Source organism: Borostomias antarcticus (assembly GCF_949987555.1).
Source record: "Borostomias antarcticus genome assembly, chromosome: 8".
Taxonomy (NCBI): Eukaryota; Metazoa; Chordata; class Actinopteri; order Stomiiformes; family Stomiidae; genus Borostomias; species Borostomias antarcticus.
This window is the reverse complement of record NC_140241.1, coordinates 19,431,063-19,441,275: the sequence shown is the minus strand read 5'-3', so window position 1 is coordinate 19,441,275 and position 10,213 is coordinate 19,431,063. Positions and strand designations below refer to the sequence as shown.

The window sequence follows — 10,213 nt, the reverse complement described above, 5'->3', positions numbered from 1 at the left end:
GCTTTATGCTGTTTGGTGAATGTTAAACGAGTGTAGGCTAATGCTGGCTAGCTAACTTGCGAGTTAACCGAGATTAGTAAAGTTTATGTTTAAATCAACAAACGTAATATGTGGTGGCCATGGCACAATTCAATCGGGATCAAGAAATTATTTTCCTCACGCCGTTCACTACGATGGCGGTTTTTTCTTCCCGCTTCCGCAGGCACTCAAATTGCCTCGCGTCACCAAATTCTCCTTTGAAACAAAAATACAAGGAACCCCATTCAAAGTTTCTAGAGCTGCTGATATTCACTGTTTTGGGATCACCCTGGTCGTGTGATCACCATTAGGGTGGTCTGACGAGGCTAATTCAATAGGCAAATGCACTTAGTATCTCGCTCTGTGTCGTACGAGCCCATAGGTTTACCTGTGTGTGGTCCAAATAGTTAACCCAACTGGGTCAATTCACTTCAAATAGAATACGGGAGCAGAACGGGAAGAAATTAGCTATTAAAAGCTCCGTATCACTGTCCTTCAGTTCGCCCATCCATACTTGGCGGCGGTGTTCACTGCCTGATGGTGTCAGTCCAGATTCCAGCCGTGTCGTCAAACCCGCGCCCAAAGCGGCGAGCTGTCACTCAACACCGGTGGTTGATCTTACCACTAGAGGGCGTACGGAGAGATCAAATCTAACTTTATTTATAGTACATTTCATACACAGACAGACTGACAAAGGCAACACAAGTCTGTATGGATCATGGATGTTTCTAAAATGCTAGATTACCAGAATACCAAACTTGATGACGTAAAAACAATTCTAAGATTTTCAGCAAAGAGGCTACATCCCAATGCTTAACCCCTAATGATTAGCCCCAGTGCGGTGCGGAAACATCAGTTGAAGTAGTGTAAACATTGATACATAATTATGATATTTGAGATAGGTGGAAGATTTACGGCGTGTAGCTCTGGAAATACTTAGTTTTAGTTCATGTACGCTACACATTTTAGTTGGCTATTGTCCATTTTATTTTTGCTCTCAAGAACCACGGCTGCCTGATAGCAAATGCACCACCAGGTGGCAGTAATGTATGCTGATTGATCCTGCCCATGCAGGTTTATTTATTTATTTATTTATTTAACTGATAAACATTACTCAGAGCTTGGTGTATCAACATAAATGTATATTATGTCACCAGTGAATAACAAGAGATGGGGTACATCAACAAACCTGTGCTAGGTAGAACAAGCCTATTTTATTTCAGCATTAATCTAATGCATATTAATGTAAATACATTAATGTAAAAAAAACACAGTTGAACATGCTCTCTTTTGCTACAATGCAGATAAAAATGTTGACTGTGTTTCTCTACTAAGAGCAAGGTGATATGTCTAATATTGATAAATGTACATTGATTTTAAGATTCTCCTTCCCTCATAATCATGGCAAGTGTTCCTGAATATGGTTAAACTGGTGTGTGCAAAATTCTGTGCAATTGGTATGCCAGACAAGAACATTTGAGTTTGCGCTGTGTCATTTTGTCCATATGTGCAAAACAGTTTGGTCCATACATCCTTTTCAGCGTCATCCGCGCTTTCACTCAATGTCATTAGAGTTGTCAGGAATATGAATAGATTGGATTTCAATTTCTGTGGAAGAAAGAAAATTGGGATGAGATCCCCAAAAGAGTTCCCAGAAAACACTTCTACAGAATCCATTCAGAAAGGTTAAACGGGCCAACAAGTAGCCTACTGTATCTAAGATCGCTACCTGGGCATGGTCCACTTTCAAACACAATGTCATCAATGGCAATATCACTCCTCACTGATGACCCTCTGGTGGCCTCAAACACAATCTAGAAAGGGAGAGAGAAATAGAGCAAGAGAGAAAAGACACCAATAAATGTACTGTGATCTTCAAGGTCAGGGGTGTTGTGTTGGGGAGTTATTATAGGGGTTATAGGTGTCTCAGCACATGCCTGATGCTGGCGGTCACACTGGTATTCCACGGTGGCTCTCAGCCAGGTGATGCCCTGTTCGCCGCTCCGTTTCCATAGCAACTGGTCCTCTCCGTCCTTGTGGAGGCGGACGCTGAGCTGACCCGTGCCAGAGCCGTACATGTGGTAGTAGAAGCGCAGACACTGAGGACTCTGGGACCCCCTCAGAGGACTGGAGAGCAGCCGGGCATTTTGATCAGGCAGCATGGGAGACGCCTCAATATACATGTAATATCCTGACAAGCAGAGAACCGCTCGGAATCAGAGTTTCATCCATTCAAACTGGTTCTATACTGATAACAAGCAGAACACAGTTTGATCATGGAACATTTCCGCCTCTGCACTGAATGTTGGAGAGAGTTGGATACTCACCGCGGCCGGTGGTGTGGTCACCCCTGGGTCCGGTGTAGGAGGTTGGGGTCGGTCCTCTGGTCAGAACCCAGTCACCTGAATCTCTCTCTTTGTCCTGGGTGTACCCACAAGAACCTGTCTCAAAACTACAGCGCCCAGGAACGGACAGGAGCATCCCTGGAAACAGATACGGACGTCACCATACGGCCTGGTGTTTACGGATGGTTGGAGACACTATAATTCCATGCTCTTTTTGTAGTTCCTGTGAGCCTCTGTGAAGCGTTTGCTCACCTCCTGTTAGATCACAGTCTCCAAGACTGACGCTGATGTCATCCAGAGCCACGGACCCACAGTCCCAGAAACTCTTACATGTGCTCACGAACACCACCTGGACCACAGGGATGGATGAGATCAACACGCAGAGAATATCCCATCTGGATAATGCATGGGCAGTCTTATCAACGTTACAATCTCTTTCATTAGGATGTTTATATGATCTGATACCTCAGTCCAAAAACATGACTGACAGAATAAAATGGGCTTATAAATACTCCAAGGCTGCAAAAGCCCAATGAGGAGAGTCGTTGACAGACTTTGACACCCTGACGGAGTGAAGCACATGAAACCACATCCTCTCACAGCTGGCTCTATACAGACCTGCAGCTGGACCAAAGGAAAACAGCAGGAATGAGAATATTGGGGGCCATCAAACTTATGGCCTGTTAATATATATATATATATATATATATCTGATCTGGGAACTTCAAAGGAACCCAAAGGGAGACCAGACTCGTGTTATAGATCTGAGACTATAAAAAACAGACTGATGGTATAGATCTGACTGAACACTCATGGTATAGATCTGAGACTAGCTAAAGAACAGACTGATGGTATAGAACAGACTGAACAGACGTGTGGTATAGATCTGAGACTAGCTGAAGAGTAGACTGATGGTATAGATCTGAGACTAGCTATAGAGTAGACTGAGGTTACTGTCCAGATGAAAGGCTATGGACTCGGTCAGCCAGGAATACTGTACTTTCTACGAACAGAACACACCTTCCCTTCTTTTACATGACTCTAGTTTACAGTGTGTCATTATTTAATATAAAACTAAACATAACCCAGGCCGTTTCACCTTGGCAGGCTGAGGACTCTGGAATGTGATGTCAGTTGCTGTCCAGATGCGCCTGGACTTCCCTCCCTGGGTCCAGATCCGGTCCAGGGTGGCACCGCTCCTGTCCTGGAGGTAGATGACCAGGGCCTGGTCCGTCTCGTTGAAGCCTCTCAGAGAGTAGTAGAACCTCAGACAGTACTTCATGTTACCGGGCAGGATGGGTCCAGTCAGCTGGCTCACATATCCGGTGCGCGGGGCCAGCCGGGAGTGCGCCAGGAGGAAGGATCCTGGGGGGAAATGCGTATTATCCCTGAGGATCTCGTTTTCCATGTGGATTTATCCCAGCGACGGATATAGAATGTTCCTCCAAGTATTGAGTCTGGTCTGGAAGATCAGACCAGCCACATGAAGGCTTATCACTTAAAGAGATAGTTCACTCTAAAAACCAACCTCATTTTCCTACTCTGCCTCTGAGGGAGTCTGATGTTCCTCGTTCTCACCTGCGTCCCTGTCCCTCGTTCTCACCTGCATCCCATGTCCCTCGTTCTCACCTGTGTCCCATGTCCCTCGTTCTCACCTGCGTCCCATGTTCCTCGTTCTCACCTGCGTCCCATGTTCCTCGTTCTCACCTGTGTCCCATGTTCCTTGTTCTCACCTGCGTCCCATGTCCCTCGTTCTCACCTGTGTCCCATGTCCCTCGTTCTCACCTGTGTCCCATGTTCCTCGTTCTCACCTGCGTTCCATGTTTCTCGTTCTCACCTGCGTCCCATGTTCCTCGTTCTCACCTGTGTCCCATGTCCCTCGTTCTCATCTGTGTCCCATGTCCCTTGTTGTCACCTGCGTCCCATGTCCCTCGTTCTCACCTGTGTCCCATGTCCCTCGTTCTCATCTGTGTCCCATGTCCCTTGTTCTCACCTGCGTCCCATGTCCCTCGTTCTCACCTGTGTCCCATGTCCCTCGTTCTCACCTGTGTCCCATGTCCCTTGTTCTCACCTGCGTCCCATGTCCCTCGTTCTCACCTGTGTCCCATGTCCCTTGTTCTCACCTACGTCCCATGTCCCTCGTTCTCACCTGTGTCCCATGTCCCTTGTTCTCACCTGCCCCGGTGGTGTGGTCTCCAGCCCGGTAGACGTTGGGCTGGACGGACACGCGAGTCCAGGGAGAGCTCCTGAGGGGGTCCTGGGTGTAGCGGCAGAGGTCACGCTCAAAGTCACAGCTGGCGATGGAGGGGTCAAACATGGGCTCTGCGGCACACGGGGGACACATTATGAAGCGGCACGCCAGCGCTCTGAGATGGATTAACAGCTCTCACACAGGAACACAGTTACAGCTCTCTCACAGGAACACAGTAACAGCTCTCTCACAGGAACACAGTAACAGCTCTCACACAGGAACACAGTAACAGCTCTCTCTCACAGAAACACAGTAACAGCTCTCACAGGAACACAGTAACAGCTCTCTCACAGGAACACAGTAACAGCTCTCTCACAGGAACACAGTAACAGCTCTCTCACAGGAACACAGTAACAGCTCTCTCTCACAGAAACACAGTAACAGCTCTCACAGGAACACAGTAACAGCTCTCTCACAGGAACACAGTAACAGCTCTCTCACAGGAATACAGTGGAGACAGATAAAGACAGATGGACACAGCTGATACACGGTGTATTTGATATAAACAGAAAAGCAGCCTACCGGTCTCTGAACTACAGAACTCGGGAGAGAAGGTGATGTCATCAAGAGCCACATAACCTCCTCTAGGGCTGCTGAAGGACACCTCAAACACCACCTGCGGACGGTTGCATATATATATATATATATATATATATATATACACATACACACACACACACAAACACAGACACATGCACCCACAAAGGTTATTATAGTTGACGAAAACGAATTAAAAAACAATAACTAGGTGTGAAAAAACATTTTAGTTAACTGAAATAACCAGGCCAGGTCCAGCCTGGCTTATGTGCGTGGCTGGCTTGTTTCTGTTCAGGACTGGTAGGACGGAAGCTAGTCATGCCACTGAAATAGCTGTGACTTGAAATGATGTCTGATAAATTAAGGTAGGTCTTGTTGCCTGGACACATCAGTTCCAATGCTTCCAATGCTAATCCAGCACAATGAGAGCGGGATAGCCAGTTAGCTCATGAGCTCACAACAACTAGCAGCAGCTTCCATAACATTAATGGTAGCGGTCAGTGGCTAAAGCAGTTACACTGATGATTCCTGTAACGTTAGATATTTTGCTGCAATTGGTTCAACTTCTGTTTCTGGACAAAGGTAAGGGATAAACCCAGATAACACAAGGCTAGCAGACCTACAGTGGGTTCCCGATGGACGAGCTGGCGGACCTCTGGCCGATTCCGCTGGCGGACCTCTGGCCGAATCGGTACAGGTCCATGTCTTTAAACAATTCCATAGTTTTGATTTTGATCAAAGGGAATTAAAAACCAGACAATGGGAGACACTCATAAGACAGGACAGAACACAACAATAACGTGTACCATGCCCTTCCAGTCTAAGAATGAACCAGAGAGGCTATGTGGACTCTGTCCCTCCCATTCCAGTCTACAGAAAAGGCTCAATCTGAGACGGTTTAGGTGTCAGAGAGCGAGGGCAGGGTCATGCACACTGCTCGGGTCCCTGGACTGGCGGTGGTTGGACTGCCCAGGGGTGGAGTCTGGAAGAGCTGGTGGTGAGACACCAACGGTACATTCTGAATAGGGGGAGGGGGTGATGGTTTTTGTGCCATAATAGCTGTTCTAGGGTCCCAAGATCTATCAGTCGAAAAGGCACTAAGAAAACCAACTGGGTCAGGGCGTAAGGGAAGGAAAAGAAAGGAAAGAATTTGGTGTTTTCCCTAGTTCAGGCTAGAACTAAGAACACCATTGTTCCCAACATCCCCAACCAGGAATTGAACCCTGGCCTCCAGCGTTGGAGTCAGATGCTTAACCTGCTACACCACTGAGGGGCCTTAAGGTTAGGGACGGCCTGGGCTTTTTGTTCACATACATTCTCTCCCATCCTTCTGAAACAGGAACAGAGAGATGGCGTAGTTAGACGTCCCAGAATGGGAATTGGTCCCAGAGTGGGAGTCCAAGTACTTAGCCCATTATACCACCGAGGGGTCTAAGGGTTTGGGAAGGCCTTCCGTCTGTCTGAAAAAACGAAACATTTACCTGGTAAATACATGCAAAGTATAGCCTAATATATAATGGGTAAATACTGAGACAGTATAATTTCAAAACAGGAGTATTTCAAATGTTCAATTACTGCACATAAATTCCATAACTGACATAGCACCACAAGGTAACCACATTTTTGCATAGTTTCTATAACATCCAGTGTCGTCCACAACATGGCTGTGACCTGCGGACAGCCTATCCACTACACCACTGAGGATCTGGAAAATGTGCAGTGTCATAGTTTTATCATTTTGATGTTCTGGGACCACTGCCTCTTGTGGTGGCAACATAGAACTGCAGGTCAACAACATGACATAGGAAGGGAGGGAAAGAGGGAGGGAAGGAGGGAGGGAGGGAGGGAGTGACAACCGGACATTTGCTATCTTTGGCTTATTTTGGCTTACAGCCACACACGAAAACAAAAAGTAGGCTTTACAAAAAAATGATAACTTACTAAAACTGTATTGTGTGTTTATAAAACTAACTAGAATAAACTAAATTATTTTATTATTAATTATTGAGAAAATGTTCTTAGTTTTAGTCTTTTTCATTTCAGACATAAGTCTAGTATTTTGGGTGGATGTGAAATCTATCCTCCATGTTCTCTAGCTGTGTCCCTGCGCAGAAGTGACCTGACGTGCACCAGATGGTTTGTTTCACTCAGAGTGAAACAATGTGAGCTTGTGAGATCAGGATAGTCTCATGAGGCTAGCGCAGAAGAAAACAATTAAAACTTATACTGAAACTAATAAAAACGAAACTAAAACTAAGCATTTTCCTGCTTTAAAACTAATCAAAACTGAAATTGAAAACAAAAAGTTAAAACAATATAAAAATAAAAACTAATGAAAAAAGCCAAACTATTATAACCTTGGCACCCGTCCACCCACCCACCCACACACACACGCACACACACACACACACACACACACACACACACACACACACACACACACACACACACACACACACACACACACACACACACACACACACACACAAACACACATTTTGTCCCTCGGCATATTATTGTAGCCTGGGTCCTAAAAATAAAGACTCTATTCTGCTGTGTTTCTATTCTGCTGTGCACCCTGGTAAAAACATCTGCCGTCCTTTTGAGGTTTATGGTTCTCTGAAGTAGAGTCAACAAGCCAAGCGTCCTCGGTATTTCCTCACAAAGTTACCACTCCTAATCACCCAGCACTGCTTTCTATCATGGTTTTTTCATCTCATAACGGTGTCTCTCCATCTCTCTTTATTTCGCTCTCTCTATCGGTCTGTCTCTCTCTCTCTCTCTCTCTCTCTCTCTCTCTCTCTCTCACAGGTGTGTCCCTCTCGTTAACCTTCGACCCCGGCTGACCTGCAGAGGGTAGGGGGCCCTGAGGTCCACCTGGACCGGGATCCACTCCCTGGTGGTGGCTGTCCAGTCCCCCGGGTCCAGCTGGTCGGGGTCAGCCCTCCACAGCTCCTGGTACTGGCCCGTCTGGTCCCGGGTGTAGAGGGAGAGCAGATTCCCCCTCTCCTCTCCACGCTGGTACTGGAAACTCAGGCAGCCCGACATGGGCACCGTCGTCATGGGAGACGCCATCTTGGCGACTTCCTTGAAGGTTTTGGCGTAGATGGAATCGACGTACATGTAATGGCCTGAGGGGAGCGAGCGCAAGGAGAATGGACGACTTTATTCTGAATTCAAGGCTACAGTGACATGAATCCCATAAACCAAAGCCGTAGCTTTTTATGGAGCAGGTCCAGCCTGGCTTATCGCTGATGAGCGTATACAGCTGTTCCTGTGATGGTTCTGTACTGATTCCATTGTTTTCCTTATTCACTTCCCTTGAGGTGGTGAAGTAAGTCAGACATAGTGCCTCATCTGAACATCCACACATCTGACTGAGTCAGCTAGTAGCAGTGAAGGTTCTCAGAGTGACTTGTGTTGTATGTATCAATTTGTTTATTCAATTTGGAATATAGCCTACTTAACAATTTTTGGGCAGGACGTCATGGAGGTATGAGTTTCTAGATAAAATGTGCAGTTTTCTGTGCTTTTGATCCAGGTGTGTTGGGAGGCATTAACGCTGTGTGTTCAGCACCTGTTCCGTTGCCGTAGGTGTGGTCGTCGGGCAGGGGGCTCTGGAGGTCGCGGGTCACGGCTCCGCCCACGTACCAGTTCACTACGCTGTTCCACTGGTTGCTATAGCCACAGAGGTGGGACTCCTCATAATCACACTCTAGGGAGAAAACAGCCAAACGTTGTAAACAGATCGTATATTGCTAACAAATATTTCCATAAGTAACAAACATTTCTTAAACAAATCATATAGATATATAAATAACAAACATTTCATAATACAGGAAGAGGTTGTTCTGAAAGGTGAATACCGTACATGCACCACACAAATGAGCGTAGATGTGTGTGTGTGTGTGTGTGTGTGTGTGTCTGTGTCTAAGGCCATGCCTGCAGGCTTGTGTGATTGTGAAGTGAGGTCATCCTCACAGCGGGTAACAGGATAGTGTGGAGAGGAGAGCCACTGACCCAGGCAGTACCCTGCACTGAGGCGCAGCTCAAACACAGCCACGCTGCTCTCTGACTCCGCCCCCGGACGACCCTCCACCACCAGCTGATGAGAAACACATGTTCACGTGGTAATGAACACCATATGGGACCCTTTTTGAAGGGGGGGGGGCACAGTTCACTAACTCCTATGACAAACCTTGTGCAAGAGTTTGGAATTACTGTAAATGAGTCTAAGATCCCACCATTGATATCAAACTCTGACACCCCACCTCCCCCACACACACACACACACACACACACACACACACACACACACACGTGGCCTTGTTTACTCTGTAGGGCTCGGTGGTGTTGGGGAGGTCCATGCTGGCGATGATCCAGCTCTCAGAGGGGGTCCGGCTGCTCCAGACAGGCTGGTCAAAGCTCTTGCCGTCCTGGCGCTGATGGACCTGCAGCGAGCCCGACCCAGAGACCTGGTACACCAGTCTCAGGCAGCTCCAGCCCTCCATCTCCAGAACCGGGCTCAGCAGAACCGCTCTCCTCCCAGCACCCCCTGCCCCCCCCCGGTCCGCCCCCGGACCCCTCCTCTCCTCCTGACCCGCCCGCCCGGCGCCGCCCACAGAGATGAAGTGACCTGTTCAAACAGGGAGAGAGAGAGAGGAGAGTTGTGTCTGTGTTTATGTATGTATGTGTGTGTATGTTCTAATTATGTCGTATTATTGTTGTTGAGGACCCCCTTGAAAACAAGATGGGTTTATCTCAAGGGGTTATTCCTAATAACTTTCAATACAAATGTTTTGATCTAATTTATTATCAAAAATAACATATTACTCTTTCCAATGTAAGTGCAGCTATTCTATTAGTGTCCAACCAGTAACCGAGCAACAGAGACAGAGAGAGGAACCCCCCCAATCATCTTTAACCTTTCTGAGCACGCTACCGGGGTACGGAAAGCCCTCTTTTCCTCTTTAACCTTCCACAGAAGCACGCGTGGCAGGAAGGATGAGAAGCAGATGGACCGAAACAGGCCACCGCCGCAAGACACAGTAAGAGAACAAAC

The 10,213-nt window shown here is 47.1% G+C and overlaps 1 protein-coding gene across 1 annotated transcript in view; it reads right to left on the bottom strand.

Annotated features, from left to right (window-relative positions):
- Window positions 1-1,573: 1,573 nt before the first annotated feature.
- Window positions 1,574-10,213, bottom strand: part of LOC311312544 (MAM domain-containing protein 2-like) — a gene marked incomplete at both ends in the record, with an annotated part of 10,961 nt that continues 2,321 nt past the window's right edge. Inside the window, 12 exons of the mRNA XM_084442505.1 lie at window positions 1,574-1,626; window positions 1,748-1,832; window positions 1,956-2,209; window positions 2,346-2,501; window positions 2,616-2,712; window positions 3,463-3,728; window positions 4,539-4,685; window positions 5,137-5,230; window positions 7,999-8,282; window positions 8,729-8,866; window positions 9,172-9,256; window positions 9,486-9,787. Coding sequence (XP_084298631.1) covers window positions 1,574-1,626; window positions 1,748-1,832; window positions 1,956-2,209; window positions 2,346-2,501; window positions 2,616-2,712; window positions 3,463-3,728; window positions 4,539-4,685; window positions 5,137-5,230; window positions 7,999-8,282; window positions 8,729-8,866; window positions 9,172-9,256; window positions 9,486-9,787 — 1,961 coding nt within the window. The remainder of the gene's footprint in view (window positions 1,627-1,747; window positions 1,833-1,955; window positions 2,210-2,345; window positions 2,502-2,615; window positions 2,713-3,462; window positions 3,729-4,538; window positions 4,686-5,136; window positions 5,231-7,998; window positions 8,283-8,728; window positions 8,867-9,171; window positions 9,257-9,485; window positions 9,788-10,213) is intronic.